We start from the raw sequence: 17,861 nt of genomic DNA, 5'->3' as shown, positions 1-17,861 counted from the left end.
TTAAACAAAATGTTGTGAATCTTTATCTACCCTACTCCTTTTCTTTCTGTCTGAATTAGTCCTTGATGACAAAGTTTATGTTTTACCAGGTTACCTATTGCTCATATATTTAAATTTTAAAACAGAATGATTATTTTCTAGCACACAAAAAGGGGAATAAGGCCAACATTAATGGTTTGAAGGTCTGCTTAGAACACTAGCTTTTTCCTGGTGCCCGCTTTATTAATGCAATAGGACATACTACAAAAAGGTGAAAAATTTGACTGACAAACAGAGTCTATGATTTTTTTTTAATTTTTTTTTTTTGTGGGAGTAGCTATTATGTGTTTGAGTGCATGTATGAAAGTGTATTATGTAGCTCACCTGTGACCAGAGAAGTCTTCAGGTATGTGCAAGCAAGAGTGAGAAATTAATGGCTAAATAAGTAAATGTTATTCAAGGTTGGCAATTAATTAAATACATTTTTGAAGTGGTGGTGAAAAAGAAAAACACACATATGCTCACAAACACTACAATGTATGCCTACCTATATAATATATATATATATTGAATAGAAACAGCAAATTGGATTTTTGCAACGGTTCAGTTTGTCATGTTTGTTTGTTTTTATATATTTATTTTATATATATATATATTATTTTATTTTATATTATACCTACCGTAAACATGTTTTCCCCTCAAATTAGTTACAAACGATTTATTTTGAAGGGTCTTTCCGGATGTTAGCTGTATCACAATCTGCACACCTGCTGTCACGCCAAAGTAAATGTTTGTGCTTGTAGCCCACCTCGTGGAATTAACTTAAATTTGAATTAAGTCAGTGTTTTTAGCGAGAGTTGTCAAAAGTTTTGTGGTAACGTTAGTTATTTGATTTTGACCCGACACATTGTGGCCGACATTGTGTCGTGAGGTGAAGTTGATACTCAGTAACTGTAGCAACAGTAAACGAGCCTCAACGGTCGCTTAGCTTCATCCAGGACTGAAGGTAAGTTAGCCTGAGTTAACTTATCAAAAAACCTATGCTGTTTTATACCCCCCCAAAAAAATATTTATCACTGTATCCTGAGATGTTAACTCCCCCGAAGGGAAAAATCACCATTTTTTTGTTATTTGTTTGAAACAGGCGGTCGAAAGTTGCAGGTTTCACAGATTTTAAGCTATTTTTACCGTAAATTTCTCGATTTTTTGAATGTGGTTTGGTGTCGGTTTATGTTGCAGTGACAATGCGGAGTTTTGAAAGCTCCCGTTTGTGATGCCAGTCATCATTTTTTATATTTGAGACGTTGAACTGATGATTAATATATTTAATATAACTTATATATTTGAGTCAAAAAGCTTTTCTTTAGGAATAGTGTTAGTCCATAAATAAGTAAATAAATAAACACATTATGAAAAAACAAGCAGTGAGTTTAACAAAGATACAATTTTTATTTATTTTTTTGTCAGCATTTAACCATAGTCTCACTGTGGTTGTTTAGGCCATTTATTTATTTCATTTATTTTACCTTTATTTAAACAGAAAAACCCCTCCTGAGATTAGAAATCTCTTTTTCAATTGTGTCTTGGCCAAGACACTCAGCAACATTTGCTACAGACAGACAACGTGGAACGAAAACTACTAAATCAAAATAAATTTCTAAATTATAAATAAATATTTATTGTTGACATATTATCAATTAAGTGTTTGTACTGATTTGATGATCTATATCTTCCCAGTTCCAATTACTTTGTCCCACTTTTTAGAGTGAGTCTCAAATGCCAACAAATATTACTTCAGAGAAGGGAGAAGTCATTTTTTTCCTCAGTAGTTGACCCCCTTTAGTTCATTCTCACTGGACTATGTTTTTTATAATTCACTTGTAATAAATTTTGCAGATGGCGATGTTCTGATGAAGACAAGCGTGGTATCCAGTTATCAAAACAAACCAAGTGAGCACAGTGGAACAATGTCTGCCGAAGTACCGATAGAGAGAACGTACCAGAAGACATGCATAGATTCAGATCTGCCAGGTCAGTCTCCTGCACCTGTCTCACCCACTCCTGGAATCAGTGGGGTGGAGTACCACGTGGACAGACCAATGGGGGCTGAGACTCACCCTGACCTCTCCTCTCTCCTGAGCCGTAGTGATGCCGTCACCAGCGGACAACACCAGCCAGCGGCTGCCAACCCAGAAACCTTTCAGGGCCTAAATCAGAGTACACAACAAGTAAGTATTACTGTTCGGTATTGCACAAAGAAAATTATTTAAGTAGAAATGTTCTTATTTTTCTATAGTACACTCATAATGCAGTTGAAAACAGAGAACAAGTTTTAATTGCTGAGTTTTGGTGTCTTTCTTAAAATAGACTATAGTAAAAATGAGTTGCAGAAGAAGCAGACAACTATACTGAAAACTATATTAAATTATACTTTAACTAGACTGCAGTCCAGCCAAAACAAGTATGTTTTTATTCAAAGAGGACACCACCTAAGCTAAGTATTCCAATGTAGATGGCTGAGGGAAATTTAATTAATATTGTGAACACAAGCTGCTCTCCCTTAAAGGTCTCAAAGTCTCAAACTTGTTATGTCATCAAGTCCAAAGTCTGGAGCGGCTCTTTGTTTTTTTTTTTTTTGTTTTTTTTTTTACATCCAACTAATCTTTATTTTGTTGTTGCCAGCTCTGAAACATAACATGTTCCCATATACTCAGAACATTGCCCTAGCTGCTCCCTGTGTCATCTTTAACATCTTTCATCATTCACTGTCTATGAAGCAGCTTCAGACTTTACTCCTAATGACATCGCAAATTTGAGCAGTAGCTTTTTTTGGGGATTTGGTAAAGAGTTATTAGTTTTTTCTACTAATATAGGACTGTCTTAGGCCATATAAGTAACATGTATGAATTTTGAAAATGGGCATAGTTTCCCTTCAAGGGTGCTTTTAGGTAAAAGACCACAAATAAGGTGTCACCCAAATTCCTAGGTGTAGGAATCACCAGAGGCCCCACTATATGATATAATCACATCACAGTATTTTTGCAATTTTAAACGTGTTGCAGTACGTTGCGTATTGCGATACATTGCGATAAATTGTGATCTTTTATCTTTTCTCATCTGCAAATTATGTCCCCAAAGGAAAACTTAATTGATAAGATACAGGTTTCAGTCTGTTTGTCTCACTTCAGTCATTTATATTGCAGTAAACTGTATCTAATGGACTAAAAAAGCAATTGATTTTAATAGTCTAAGCTACCAAATGTGTAATTTGTATTTTTAATATTAATATTTTTGTGGATGTGCATCAATTTTACGTCCTCAGGAGCCCAGTAAACATCATATTTTTTTGATGAATGATATCTGTCATATGAGAACTGGATTTAAGGGTGTTATTTTGACATCACAGAGAATTTGTTTTAATACAGTTCCAAGTAAACAGGTATGCCGTCTTTTATTAGCTTTTCATCTTGCCACTAGATGGCAGTAGAACATCAGATTATTCTTCTCCTAAAGCGCCTGATAGCTCAGTTCTCTTCTGTTGGTTAAGTCCCTAATGTTTGTCTGTTGGCAGGCTCCAGGTCATTCATACGAGGTGATTCAGAAGCAAATAGAGCAGATCCACAGGGTCCTTCAGGAGCAAAGTAGACTTCTTACTCTACTAGGAACAGGTCAGTGTTGGGACGGCACACACTCCTGATTACAAATAAATCATTAAAATCAATTATCTGATCATTTGCAATATTCTGAAATCCCAACATCGATCTTTACATTTGAGCATTTTATGACTAAATGTGTACATCTGCAGCAACCTTCATGTTTGTGCAGTGGCTGCTTGTTGTAAGTGATGTTCAGCATACTCCTGTTACAGCATCCACTGCACACATCTCTAACAAACTCAAACCATAACAGCACAGAGCACATTCTCAGATTCAGATCTGGAGAATCTGATCGCGAAGTTGGAAAAGCTCGATTGTAATTACAACGTGCACTGCATCAAGTGTTGTTATTCTCACTCCCACTGTCCTTAAATTGTCAAGTTTTTCATTCATCGTCAACGTCATTTATTTTAATGAGCTAAATCCCTGAATGCTGTATTTGCTCTGAGGCTGAGACATTAAGTCATTACAGGCATCAAAAAGCAGACAGGGCATGGAGCCAATCTGCAATAAAGGTAGAAACAACAACACTGATGTGTTTTTCAGCATTTAGGGTTTGCTTGACTTTGTTTTCATTCTTATTTTCTCTGTTTTTGTTTCTGCTGCTGTGATATTCCCACTCTGCTTGCCTCAACTTGACAGCCACCAGTAGCAGCTCTCATGTTGCAACACCCATAATACCTGTCTACAGCAAAGGGCACATACCTCAAAATGTTTCAAGCATGCTTGAAAAGAAAAGGATAAAATGACGGTCTGTTGCATATGTAAACAGGTTCACAGACACAAGACGCAGCTAAGTTAGGAAATGGATAGACAACAAAACAAGAATGTGTTTTTTTAACTTGTGCAGAAGACACCATGGTCTGTGTGTGTGATCGGAGGTTTGGATGTTGCATTGATTTAGAAGGGTATAGAGATATGGAGGTGTTGTTTTTTGTACTTCTTTGGCATAACTTTAAACCATTAGAAAAAGAGGAAGGTGATTTCACAATAAAAGCTTTGTGGGTTGGTGCATTGCGCAGCATGTGGGTATCAGAACTGTCCATCTTGTGGTCGTATTTTGCTGAGAAAGGAAAAAGCTCCTCTCTTTCAGGCACTAAAAGCTGTAAAAACTACCGTGATGCACTTGTAACAGGTATATCATCTGTGCTCTGTTTATTTACAACAACAGTATACAAAGATCTTCAGTCAGTGTCTCAGTCTTATACAACTGATTCAATTTTCATCATCATCACAAAGTTGTTTACAGCGTGAATGAGGACAGTTTAAAAAAAGCCTTCCAGGTTCCTGTACTCCACTCAGGTTTGACATTTTTGTAGCGGTTGATGGACATTTTTCACACCAGAATTTAAACAGGCCAGTTTACTCTGATTATAAAAAGAGGCAACAACATGAAAAAGTGTTAATTCAACCGAAGAAGAATGAATGACTTTCCAAAGGGTTCACGGAACAACTGTGAGGTATTGAAATGTTTATGTACATCTTTGAGTAACAGCAGAACATTTGGTCAAGTTGACAGTATGTCACAGTGAGTGTAAACCCCAGTGAGAACAAGCAGAACTAGTTTGAGGTATCTGATGATGAACACAGAGATATAGAGTTTCCTGAGTGATGAAAGTTTCTATACATTATGTTTGGTCTATACTACACGGTTATTTCAGGGGCCGTAATATGCAATAAAACCGAATCACGAGGAAAATGCTGTATCTATCATCACAAACACCTGGTCTGAAATAAATCCCAATAAATAAAATGCCCTGTTATATTAAAGTAGATAATAATATAAAAATATATATTTAAATTGTTCTATGTAAAGCATGCAGCTCAAAAGCAAATTTACATCTAGCTCACTTGTTACAAATCGAATTTTCCATTAGATCAGGCAACAGATGTATAATATGAAGCCATATGTATGGACCAGCCAGACAGTATTAAGAATTTATACACGCAACTGTTAGGAATAGGGGGAAATAACAAGTATTAGATGCATTGCAATCAAGTTGCAAAATCAAGTTTTTCATCCAGTGGCCAAAATTTCAAATTGAATAGACTACCTTTGTTTTTCAGCTGGTAAGTAAAGCAAATGTACCAGCCACTTGCATGTTTCAGCAGCACTGGGCTAGTCGATGGTGTTGATTTTATACACTGATTGCTATTCTCTCTTGCAAGATTATGTCTCAGTGCAGAAAAGTCAGTCCGAAATGTAAAACCCAATTCTTGACGTTATTATCGCTTCCAACTATTTTGTAAGACCGGGCTATACGTTTCCTTCGACTGCGGCAATAGGATAGTGAAACGTTACAGACATAAATGTGTGTTCTTGTTTTTGTGAGGCTGGCTGAGCATGAGCAACTGCAGATGGATACATTTTGATCCTTGGCTTTAAAGCTATCATATTGTATTCATAAAAGATAATGCATGTAAATTAATCTTTTTTTTTTAATATATGGAGCTTCCGATGCCTCAAAAAGTTCTTTTGTTTTGTGTTATTGTGTAACTTTTGCATTTGAAGGGGTTAGTTCTGATTCACCAAAGTCACACAATAGCACAAACTAGCTGATCGAAGCAGCAGTACCTGTGCTCAGCGAGCTAAAATTACTGTTCTTGTCAAAGGAGTCTGGTGACTTTGACCATAGTTTAGTTGAGGAACCAAAGCCATTACATGCAATGCAAGCGTTTTCGGTAAATGGGCGAAAATATTCTAGCAACATCGGGTACATTTAAAGTGATATTGACTATTTTTTCTTGGGTGAAACCTTTTACTCTAAAATATATTTTGTTGCTGACCCCCATCCACAGCAGCAGATTGCTAGCGTCTGTGACAGACTCCAGCCTGCTGCTCCAAACTGGGGATAGATGACTGAGATATACTGTATGTAAAATAAACTAGCCTTACCAACCCACCTTCAAAAAATGCGAACTATCCCTTTAAAGCCCTGAATAACTCTTTTTACAGGACTGTATGTAAATGTATCTTTGCTCAACTGACATCTTCTCTGACTTGCTGTTAGCAGTTGAAAGAAGTAAACTTAAACTTACACATTTTATGTGACATTATTGAACATACCAGTATGGATTCCACGTTGAGAAAGTGCAGAAAAAAATCTATTATTATAAAAATACTGAAAACTTTGGAGAATTACTGTGCAACATTTTTCAGCAGATGACACACAAAAGTGTGCATGCATACAGAGTTGACCCAAACAGGATGGACAACACTGCCTCACATAAACCATAAGCACGTGCTGCATTTAGATGGATGCAGATGATAGTCATACCCACTGACAACTAACTCTACAGAGGAGGAGTGATGCAGGGCAGCATTTACCTCCGCTGTGTTTGCAGCCTTTCAGAGGGGAAGTCTAATCTTGCAGGTTATCTTAAAGCACCTTTTTCTGGTGGACCAGTGGTAATGCTATCTGTGTGTCTGAGGTGTAACTGCAATAAACAACCTGTGCTCCCTCTGAGATAGTTTTCAGTACAATTTAAGGGGGAAAAAAATCATTTCTCTAATATTGGCAAAGAAATTTTTCTATCTCCAGAAGTCGAAAGTGTTGTAGTCGCTGTTGTTCCCAAGCCAAAGTCTGTATTTTGCAGTTTCACCTGGAGACACTTAGGAAAGAACGTGTTTATGTAAGCATCCTTAAACCCTGAGTTACAGAAGCAGTAGACCAGCGGGTCCAGCAGGCAGTCAATGTAAGACAAAACCATGAGGCTGTCGTAGACCTGAACCACAACGTCCTCTGTGTCCTGCCACTCCTTCAGTCTTACGGCCAGCAGCACCGCTCTGGCTACAGTACTGGGCAGGAAGCAGATAGAGAAGACAAGGACGACAGACATGACCACGCACACTGCTCTCCTCAGTTTGGTCTTTTCACCGACCGTCTTCCTCCTTAGCCGGTTGACGATGCGTACAGTGCAGTAGACAAGGATGATGAAGGGGATGATGATCTGGGTGAAGTAGACGATCTTGAAAATAAAAGAGAAGCAACTTTGAGTGTGATCCCTCATAAAGCAAAATAGTATTCGTTTATGTGCCAGGGATGCAAAATATATATTGGCCCGATAAATTATCAGCCAATAATTGGACATTTTTATTGTTATGTAATATTCCAAATAAAATAATAGCCAATAAATAGTGCCAATAAAACAAATCCAAACTGCCTTCATCGAGATAACAAGGGCAACAACTACACACCTTGGTGGATTCAGAGGAAGACAACATAATTAAAACTGTAAATCAGCAATTCTGCTGTCCAGTGGTGTAAAGTTACTGTTTTTCTTAATAGAGTGTGATGTTTTTTATATCACAATTTCAAATGGTTCAATTTCAAAAGCTGTGATAATGTTCAAAATATAGTGTAGACTACTCTTAAACTGATATTGAGGGGGAATAAAACTAATCAGTGAAAGCTGAGCTTGATCAGCGCTGTTAATAATATTTACATGACGTGGCTTTTTTTTTTTGTTTATAAAAATTAAGCGTGATGATACAGACATTCATACATCAGATGTAATTCGGACTTGCCGATGCGCATTGAACCCGTTTCACACCCATTCATATGAGTTGCTTGCCACTTTTTGTCTCTGTTAATCGTAAATTTAGTCTGCAGTTTAGTTTACACACATGATATACCGTAGAATTACATAATGTGGGAGCTTCTATGGACATGAAAAACCCGTTTATGATCAGGTTTTGGGTGTATCCCATTTTCTGAAAGTAGCTTGCATATATACAGGGAATATGAATAACTGGATTTCTCTGTGCTCATGTAAACATTAAATCCCAAATGTGATCACAACTGGAATGAGCCTCATAAAGAGGTGATTGCACTTTAACACTGGGCATCATAATCTGTTTCTCTCTCTCGCTACAAATAGATGTGTAGCTGACTACACAAGCACTGAAACCTAGTTTTGACACTCAAATCTAAACTTTTTTATGCACTTTTATTGTTCTTTTCTGTATTTCACCATTAGGAACGGATTTAAGACTGATTAAAAGTAATTTTACGTTCACATTTGTATTTATCATATTCATCTGAAGTTTAGGGTTGTATGAGGCCAGGAGTGTTTACGGAAGGTCTGAGACAGTGAAGAGTTCATTATTTATACCCCTTAATCAAAGATTGTTTTGTTAGGTGATGAGGTTTCTGACTCATTATTTAATTTAACTACTCAGCCGTCCCAGTCATCTCAAACTCTTGTTTTCATGCCATTACTTGTCTTTTGTCTTAGCAACAGTCCAAAACACAAAAGTATTTTTCTATTTGGTTTTTCAAATAGCTAATAAAACAAGCAAATATTCAGTTTTGAGTGGATTTTTGAGTAAAAATGACTTGAAATGACTTGAAAAGTGACAGAAAAGTTTCTGCTGATAAATTAATAAACTGATTGCTTAAAATGCCCAAACAGATTTGTATACTGCCTGTGGCAAGCTGTTAGTCAGGGAACTGGTGGATAGGAACAACAGTTCAAAACAGTATTGACTGTCAGCTTTATGGGAAGTCTGTGTGATGGTATGAGGCAGTGTAATTAACTCTAGTTCTTATAAAGTGCTGGATGCAGTTAGCTTTGGCAGGGCTGGTTCTCTGATGTCAGAGTTTAAATTAGTCTTTTATTTATTATCCCATAATAATGATTAAAGCCTTCTTGGTTTTCATGGCATAGGTGCTGAAATATTTACAGCTATTACTCATGCAAAATCTGCTCTATCAAAACAAAAGAAACCAATACAGTACCTCTCTGAAGACGTCTGTAACATCGTGATAAAACGTCTCAACTTCCCGGCCCAGGCTGTTGCAGCATTCAAAGGTGGTGACCATCGTGGGGATGGTGAGGGGCAGCAACAGAAGCCAGATGAGGATAGAGATTTGAGGACTTTTCTTTAGCGCTTTGACAAAATTCCTCCTCCCGAGATGCACCACGTTGAAGTAGCGGTCGAGGGACAGGGTGATGAGGAAGGCAATGCTGGCTCCTCGGTTGAGGAACAGCATGAAGAGCATCGTCTTACACAACACTTTATTCTGGCTGCGTCTCTGGCCATGATGGTAATGGTAGGCCTTGGCAGGAAGACAGGCCACCAGCAAGAAGTCAGCAACCACAATATTGAACAGGAAGATACTTTTGTTCTTCCAGAACTTGAACCTAAAGTGGAAGTAATTGACAAAACAGTTATTAGCTTCACTGTTTCAAAGTTTATTCTGCATCGAGAGTAAACATAACAGAGCAGAAAGCCTGATGCTGACCCTGTCGTTCAGAGTCTCTGCACACAGCAATGTGTGGCAGTTCACTCATTTAACATGTCCTATTTGCCACAGCTCTTCTTTTTGCACTGTATATTTGGGGGTGGAAATATACAATGGTGCCAAGGAACACACTGACTCTTTGCCATTTCAGCACTTACCCACAGCACAGTGTGTTCCACATTTATCACATTTATCACTTTATCCCTGCTCAGAAACCTTAATCTGTATCAGAATGATCTGGTTTGGAAATCCTATGTTTTGCTATCCAGGATCAGATAATCCATCTGACTTTTGTGCTTTTTTTTTCAAAGCAACACTGGTATGGATCACCCTCATCCAGATAAAAACTTTTTTAAGATTTCCAAACACAGGTTATGTACTCTAAATGTGTCTATTGTGTATCACAATGTAGGGTACTAGCTATGGAAGAAACAACAGGTATAATAGCCAGTATGGGGTTGCTATAATTATTTTTATATAAAAAAAGAAAGAAAACAGCCAGGTAATCTAATCATATTTTGGCTATGGAATAGAATTGCATCTCAAATTGGAGGAAAGATCAAATTAAAAGAAAAAAAGATTCTTAAATCTGATCTGATCCAAAAAGTCAAGATTATTCTGATCTCCAGCAGAAAGGTGGATTCACAGTGGATTTCAGGAACAAAATGCAATTAGACTTGGTCATTTATGTGTTTACTCAACAGTAAATGCAATAATGCACCTATGGTGATAAGTGCCAGTTGCAGTGTGTTTGATAGCAGAATGCCTACATTGTGGTATGTATTCCTGTTTAGAGCACTTGTCTTTCGGGTTTGGTATTTTTAAGAATTTTAAGATAATTTGATTCTAATCTGATTCTGGACAGGAAAACATGGATGTCCAAATCAGGATCATTCTGATCAGATAAAAACATTTTAGAAGGTTTGATCCTGATCATAACCAAAATTGGATTTCATGATATTCCGATATCAGAATTCCTCTGTTGTTTTTTTTTCTTTCTTTCTAACAACTGGTTTTCAAGATTTGATCCCAAACCAGTCAGGTTTCTTCTGAGCAACTCGGCCAGATTAGCACACTGTGCACTCTGTGAAAAATGAATTCACCAGGGGTAAATATTGTTTGGTTCACAAGTGACGTAACTATTTAGGGAAATAAAACTGATACACATGTTTTCCATTTTAAAGTAGTGTCCTGAATTTGCAAAGAGGTTCCAAAATCACTGCATTTTAAATAGTCTTTGCCCTTTTACAGAAAATGTATATGTGCATGAATCCTATACAACCTAAACAACACATTTGAGGAGTGCATGCAAGTTGTAAGGATAAGTTCAGCATTTTCCATTGCTGAAATTCACTTTTAATTAACATATTTTGCCAATGCACGAGAATCCAAACAGGATGTTCTCACTGCCCCCTCTTCTACTCACTGCTGTGAACATGCAACCAGGGGCGTTTCTAGGATTTGAGGACGGGGGACCTCAGTAGGAGGTTTAGGGGGGTCCTTAGTCGGGAACTTTTTTTTAAATAAACAAGCTCTATTTCAGTGCTTTTTTTCCCCCCACTCCGGCACCTTATTTACCCATAAAAGCTTTTTTCTTTTTTTTTTACTTTCAAGATTAATTATGAAATGGGGTGAGAAAAATATAAATATGTAGTTGTGAGTAATTAGTATTGAATACAGAATACTTAACAAATAGTAATGAACTGTAACTGAGTACATTTATTCAAGTACAACTATAAGCAGAATGATAGATAATAGTTTTATTTTTTGTTATTAGGCCTGTTCTTTTTGTAGAGAAATATATATTGCCTATATATTTAAATCAGGGGCTATTTATAAAACATTTAGGACTGAAGCCTCATACACCCAGGCCTAAGACGCCACTGTATGTATCTATTAGGATTTCTTCCTGCAAAGTCATTAAACTGCTGTTTAATGACTGTTTGAAAATGTGTCAGATCGTTAAATGAATCAAGACACAGCTTGATCACAGTGGGAGAGATGCTCACCACCACAATCTGACCATTTAAATGAGAAAATTGTCAGTCTCTTACTAGCTACTACTATGACTAGTAGTTAAAAAATTGTCTGGATATATCTATACCGTAACCCAGGCGACCTCACTGACCTTGTGTTATCAAGGTTTGAATCACTTAGCGAGGCAAAATGCCAAGAAATTCTCAGCCGATGAGTCGCACAAACATCAGTTATCAAGATCAAGTTCTTGGTTGTTTGTAAAGTTTCCATCTCTGAATGCTTTCCCTGGCTTTTCAACAATCCCCACTGTACATATTACTTTTGAACACCCTCAGAAAATAGTGGAAAAGACAGGCACATACTTGAAGACGAAGATGTAGAGGACAGACAGGTTGAGTGGCAGACCCAGCAGGAACTCTCCAATCATCAGCCAGGAGAGGGCTTTGTATGTGGTTGCGTTGGGTCCCCTGCAGTGGTCAATAGTTTCATTTGTAGACATGTTTCTCTGGCTGAACATAACAGTCTCGAAGGTAGCAATACTTAAACAGCAGTAAAAGAAGTTGCAGTCAAATAAGTCCTGTTTTATGAACGAGAGAAAAGGGTTATAGGTGTTTCCAGGCAGGCATCACAGAGTTAAATCCTTCGTTTTGGAGGTGGTTGTAGTTGCCTCTGACCCAGAATCTTCTCTGCTCAGGCACCGATTCCCCTTCTCACTGTGATTTGTCAAATTCAACAGTCCCCTTCTGAGAGCCTTACAGTGATTCTGAAGCTCTGTGACGACTAAGCTTGCCGTGCTAAAACATGCTGAGGAGACATGCACAGTAAACCCGGCATGAACTGAAAAAAAGGGCTGAATACAGAGGAGAGAAAACACCCTGTCTCAGTGAGTCTGTTAGCCCTTTTTATGTGAGGCTGCCACTGATCCTTTCGAGAGGAAGAAGTTGTTGTCAGCTGGAGGTGTGGTTTAAAGGGGGGGGCTTAACTTAAGCTTACTCAGTTTGGAAGATGCTAGTTTCTACTTTAAACATAAAAATGTCTTAATGGTACAAGTTTCAAGGCACTTGTAAGTAGATGACTAAAAAGAAAGGAGGACATGCCCTTTACAGTTTCTATATTACACAGAAAGTGGTGACTGGAAAAGTGGCTGTTAAAGGTGTTTTCCAGGAGTATGGGAAGAAACGCCTGTGAAATTCCTCAGGTGGCTGTCCATACGAAACCATCATGCCTCCACATGTCTAGCTTTATTATTGGATATGGTGACGACAGGACTTAGAAAACATTGTCCTTCAAGGAAAATGACATAGCGAGTTCTGCTGGTACAAGATCATCTTGATGTCATACAGATAGGATAGATAAAATCTTGTATGGAATATACTGTGTGTTTGTACTGTATATATATATTTATTATGATTAGAGAAGCTGCATAACATGCCATAACATTTAAATTGTGATTATTAAGGATGAGCTTAAAGGAAAACTTTAGCCCCAAAATGACCATTTTTTCTATCAATTACTAACAACCCCCCCCCCCCCACATTCATTTTTTTTCTTGTACACTTCCTTCGGAAGAATTTCAGTCAAAATGACCACGTTGTTTTTCCACTGGGTTGTTCATGGGGAGCGCTGTTGGAATATAACAGTAAAACACCAGGTGCCGTGAAAGTGAAACTTAACACTTAACATTCATTGTGCTACTTCTACAGCACTATCCAACCTGTGACTCAAAATGCTGCTCAGGAAAAAAGAGATCTTGAAGTCTCAACTTAGAGAGTGAAGTTTGCTGGAAGTGAGAGATTTGCTGGAAGTGAAATACCAATAATCATATGGGGCGGGGGGGTTTCTTAAAGCATGAAAACAGCGTCACAGGAATATGATGCATGTGTATTCGTAATGACAAAATCCCATTTAATAAGTTGATGGGGAATTGATATGACTGGACATAACTCTTGATTGAACATGTTGTACTTTTATTCAGTTGAAAGGTTTCTGGGGAATATCACGGTTCAGTTGAAGTACTCATCACCAAATTGTGAAAATAATGGTGAAATGACGCTGTGATTGAAGTCATCTTTCTCAATCACATCCTCCATGGTGAAAGCTGGTTTTAGAGCAGAACTAGAAATACTGAAAACAGATTTGCAAACAGTCCCAAAGTGATTTCTCAACCCTCGTAGGTGTCGAAGGGTTTCTCTAGTTTGACTCAAATACTCTTTTACACCTTTTGTCAAACCAGATGATGAATAATAAAATATTATTAATGGAGGCTCCAGTCCAGAGATTCAGCTTTCTTCGTACATTGCACCATGTAGATATTTAAGATAAACAGGGAGGGGCAGACATCTTGTTTGGAAATGTTTGTTCAACAAACTCAAACGGCGTGGCCAGATTATTTGATAAATACTTCAAATTCTTCCTAGTGATGTTAAATGAATACAGGAAAAGCTCATGGCTAGGTTGGGTCAGCTTTTAAACATCTACTTGACCCATCTGCCTTCTTGTCTGCTACTTTTTTCACTGACAAGCTGTATACTAATGATTTAAAACTTGAATTGCTGTAAAGCCATGCATTTAGTTGCAGACTTCACCTTCCTACAAGTGAAGTCTGCAAAAAGTGAAGTCTGTGAGCATGACGAAGTTTTAGCACTTTGTCACGCTCTGTCCTAGACAAAGTGTTATATTGCACGAAAGAGCAATGCCGCACAGGTTCTGCAACAAACCACATGTCCAAACACAGCAAGTGCATTTAGACATTCTGTGTGTTGCACCTCTGACCACAGCAGTGCCTCTTTTAATAGTTATTGCGACATTGCTTGTCTACCACAGAAATGTTGTGTACTGTCCCTGTTTAACATTGCAGCATTATTCCTAACAACCTCTTTTTAAAGGTAGAAAGATGGGTAACAATTCTTTCACATTTGCAGAAGCATTAAGAAAATTAATTATAGAGTTCTATTTGTGTTTTTGCACAGTATTAAAGTGACGCAGCAGCAAGAGGAAGTTAAAACACAGATGCAGAGTGTAGATAAGAGACCTAAAAGATAATAGCAACCTTTTGAATTCAGAGAATCATTGATAATTTTAGACGTGCTCTTAGGGGGATTTATCTGCTTTACAAAAACAAATGAATAGCTTTGTTGCTTGTTCTTGTAGCTAACATAATACAATCAAATACTATATTTTACAATATTTTAAACTATGGCCTTAAAAATTCCCAAAAGTTAAATCAGGACCCTAAAATGGATAGGCCAAATAAAGCACTTTGACTGGTTGTTAGTTGTGATAAAATGACCATAGACAGAATCATAATGTTTTCAGAGCAAATGCTGCCTCAATTGGCTAGTTTTAACCACCTCAGAAAACACCCACCTAAAAACATCAATATCAGTTCAGTAGACACTATATTAAGAAAATTCTCACAGCTTTACTTTGCCGCCAGAAAACCCTAACCACCAACAAATTGAAGGCATTGTCTCAAAGACACCAGACTCCTCTGACAAAAACAGTAATTTAACCTTACAAAACACTGGAGTTGCTGGTCTTCCACTGCCTCAATCAGTTAAAGTAAAAGGTAAAGTGGAGAAAATGTTCAAATATAGCATACACTTTAACTGATATTGATATTTTTTTAGGTAGGTCTTAGTTGCTGAAATACATTTTGCACCATCCCCCGTCCACAGCAGTACATTGCTTAGCTTCTGAGGTGGTAGATTTAGTTTATCAACGATGCTAGCTAACCAACATAACACATAGAATTAACACAACAGAAACCTAGGACAGGTTGGACCACCATGTTAGACTATATAGCTTTAAACGTTAGTTACACCTCAAAATCAAAACAGAAATAAACAAGTTAGCTGAGTTCTCATGTCTATGCTATTCAAATCAGTTGCCAGTTGTCTACCAACTGTTGTAAACATGACATCATGTTGATTCGTCCTTTGTAAGGGCAATGTCATCTAATTCCTTTTCGACTGCTAATTGCTTTCCACATTTCTATATTACTCTGCGTAGCCTTCTAACCACAGAAACTGATAACAAACTAATTAGCAAGCTGAGTCTGAGTCTGAGTTTATTTCATTGCAAACAAATAAAGATATTAGTAAAAATAATAATAATGTAAAAAAAAGAGTCTCCATCATGGGGTCCCAAGCTAGCTATAGGGGACTAAACTGATGTGTTCATTGATGTTTCTAGCGGAAAAAATCTGCTGACCCTAAAACATACATTTATGTTATAATGACGTCAATTGACTAGAAACAAAAAAAAAAGATTACTGGTTACTATACAAATTCAGAGAAATTGGAGCAATGTCCTTGCCACAGCAAGTGACACAGTAATTCACAGTAATTCAGGCCATGTAGCTCAGTCATCTTCCTCCGCTTTTACACTAAAGACAGGCACTGCTCAGATCAATGCAATTCATTTCAATGCAGAATGTGGCTGTGCTCTTCTTAGCAGCTGCACAGGCCATTCAGTCAAAGCGTGTGCTGTCCTGATTTTCGGTTATGCTTTGTGGTTAAACTAAATTTAGAAAAGTTTTGACGGCCCCAATATGTGGTCTGAATTTTTTCTTACATTAGAGCACTTGCAACACAGACATTCAAACATTCAAGATAAGAAACAAGGATGCATATTTAACAAAATAGTGTGTTCACCAAAGACAACTTGCTCAAGACCTTTGAACATACATTTGTTCTGTTATGAAGCTCCATATTTAATTTTAGGATTTACTGACCTAATTAAAACCCTTCATTTACTTTATTTATTTGAGCACAGCAATTTCTGTTTACTCTTCAGGACATGATTGGGGTCAGAAACAGCCTTAATATGTTTCTTTTGTTGCGCTATAACTTGAGCAGGTCTTCATTTGGTGGAGCAGTTATAACTTTAAAGTTTGTTTATCTGTACTCTTCAGTCTTGCAGGACTTGGGTAAAAACTCATGGCAGAGAACATCAGAGCATGATGTACAGAAAATAAGCTCAGTTAACATTCCAGTGTAGTCCTGCCCCTCCTAGATAGATGCTTAGTAGGCTGAAAAAATGCTCAACATAATGCTTATTACAGTACATGAACAAACTGCTTGTGCAACCAGTGTAAAAAAAAAAAGACTAGTCCATTTTAAAAGGAGAACCATGCATGCTCATGTGACATATCTTGCATTATGTACCTCCAGAATGTGCACAAAGAGCTGCCTGAGGCCTCTGTTCCGATAAGACGGCCACAACTTATCTTGTCTTCTTTTCGTGCAACAAAAGAAGCCTCTATAATTTCCTGCACAAATGTTTTTGTCTTCATGCGTCAGGTATTAGTGGGAATCCTCTTACATTAAAGCCACAGTAATGATGGCAGCCGTATACAGACACTTCAGTTGTTTACTTTGTCTGTACTTAGAGCAAGGTGCTCTGGGAGACATGTCTCTTAAATTTATTATAATCAGTATGAAAGGAAATACCAAGAAGCATTTCTGGGCAGCAGTTTAGACTCAGCTTGTGTTTCCTCCCACATGCTATCGCTTAGAAATGTTTTTTTTTTCTTTTTTTTATTTCACATTTTAATCTGATTTTCTTTCTCCTTCTATCTCTTTGTCTCTTGCTTAGACTCTTTCAAAGGTTTGATGTTTCCTGTCTGTGTGCCCTTGCAGTGGATCGACTTGTCGCCAGTGCTGATTGCCATGAGCTCTGAGAAGGTGCTTTAATGACTGGTGCTTCCTTTGAATATTTGAATCAGGTCAAATCTCAAAAGTCTAGTCGAAAGTAATAAAGTCTCAGTCACTCAGCTTTTTACATTGTACTGAAGATAGGTTGGAAAGAAAGCACCACTAGGTTCCGCTAGTTTTGCTAAGGACACTTGAGTCATATTTGAATTTTGTGGTGCATGTGAAGTGAAGGGTTTTGTTTTAACTTTTACGTATATTCATTCAAATAATATATATTATAATAAATATAAAAGACCAAACCAGAAGGTAATAATGTGTAAAGATTGGTAATGTTGTGCACAAAT

General features: G+C 37.4%; 2 protein-coding genes across 7 annotated transcripts in view; one reads left to right on the top strand and one right to left on the bottom strand.

Moving 5' to 3' along the window:
* The first annotated feature begins 731 nt into the window (after window positions 1-731).
* LOC121955871 (uncharacterized) overlaps window positions 732-17,861 on the top strand; it is a 49,767-nt gene continuing 32,637 nt past the window's right edge. The window contains exons 1-5 of one of the 5 annotated variants that reach the window (XM_088089017.1): window positions 732-985; window positions 1,876-2,010; window positions 2,126-2,207; window positions 3,551-3,647; window positions 17,459-17,547. In XM_088089017.1, coding sequence (XP_087945143.1) covers window positions 1,988-2,010; window positions 2,126-2,207; window positions 3,551-3,647; window positions 17,459-17,547 — 291 coding nt within the window. In that variant the 5' untranslated portion in view covers window positions 732-985; window positions 1,876-1,987. Of the gene's footprint in view, window positions 986-1,875; window positions 2,208-3,550; window positions 3,648-17,458; window positions 17,548-17,861 lie in introns of those variants that run through there. The other 4 variants (XM_088089018.1, XM_088089015.1, XM_088089019.1 and 1 more) reach the window with 4 other exon arrangements.
* Window positions 4,762-12,778, bottom strand: LOC121955166 (12-(S)-hydroxy-5,8,10,14-eicosatetraenoic acid receptor-like). Of its 2 annotated transcripts, XM_042503007.2 has the most exons (4): window positions 12,699-12,777; window positions 12,223-12,645; window positions 9,377-9,782; window positions 4,762-7,604 (listed from the first exon to the last, which is right to left on the bottom strand). In XM_042503007.2, the coding sequence occupies exons 2-4, from the start codon at window positions 12,375-12,377 to the stop codon at window positions 7,137-7,139; spliced, it is 1,029 nt and encodes a 342-aa protein (XP_042358941.1). In that variant the 5' UTR covers window positions 12,378-12,645; window positions 12,699-12,777; the 3' UTR covers window positions 4,762-7,136. The 2 variants fall into 2 exon arrangements, with proteins under 2 accessions (XP_042358941.1, XP_042358940.1); XM_042503006.2 differs by having other exon boundaries at window positions 12,223-12,778.

This window comes from Plectropomus leopardus, chromosome 16 (genome assembly GCF_026936395.1).
Source record: "Plectropomus leopardus strain MGB_pleo_1.0 chromosome 16, ASM2693639v1, whole genome shotgun sequence".
NCBI lineage: Eukaryota > Metazoa > Chordata > Actinopteri > Perciformes > Serranidae > Plectropomus > Plectropomus leopardus.
The sequence above is the reverse complement of the archived record's forward strand: the minus strand, read 5'-3'. Positions and strand labels throughout refer to the sequence as shown.

Excerpts from the sequence above, each read along its gene's own strand:
- LOC121955166 (XM_042503006.2), bottom strand. The coding sequence starts at position 12,377 with ATGTTCAGCCAGAGAAACATGTCTACAAATGAAACTATTGACCACTGC. Across the intron at positions 9,783-12,222 it reads CTCTACATCTTCGTCTTCAA|GTTCAAGTTCTGGAAGAACA; the intron begins GTATGTGCCTGT and ends CTTCCACTTTAG. Across the intron at positions 7,605-9,376 it reads TTACAGACGTCTTCAGAGAG|ATCGTCTACTTCACCCAGAT; the intron begins GTACTGTATTGG and ends TTTATTTTCAAG.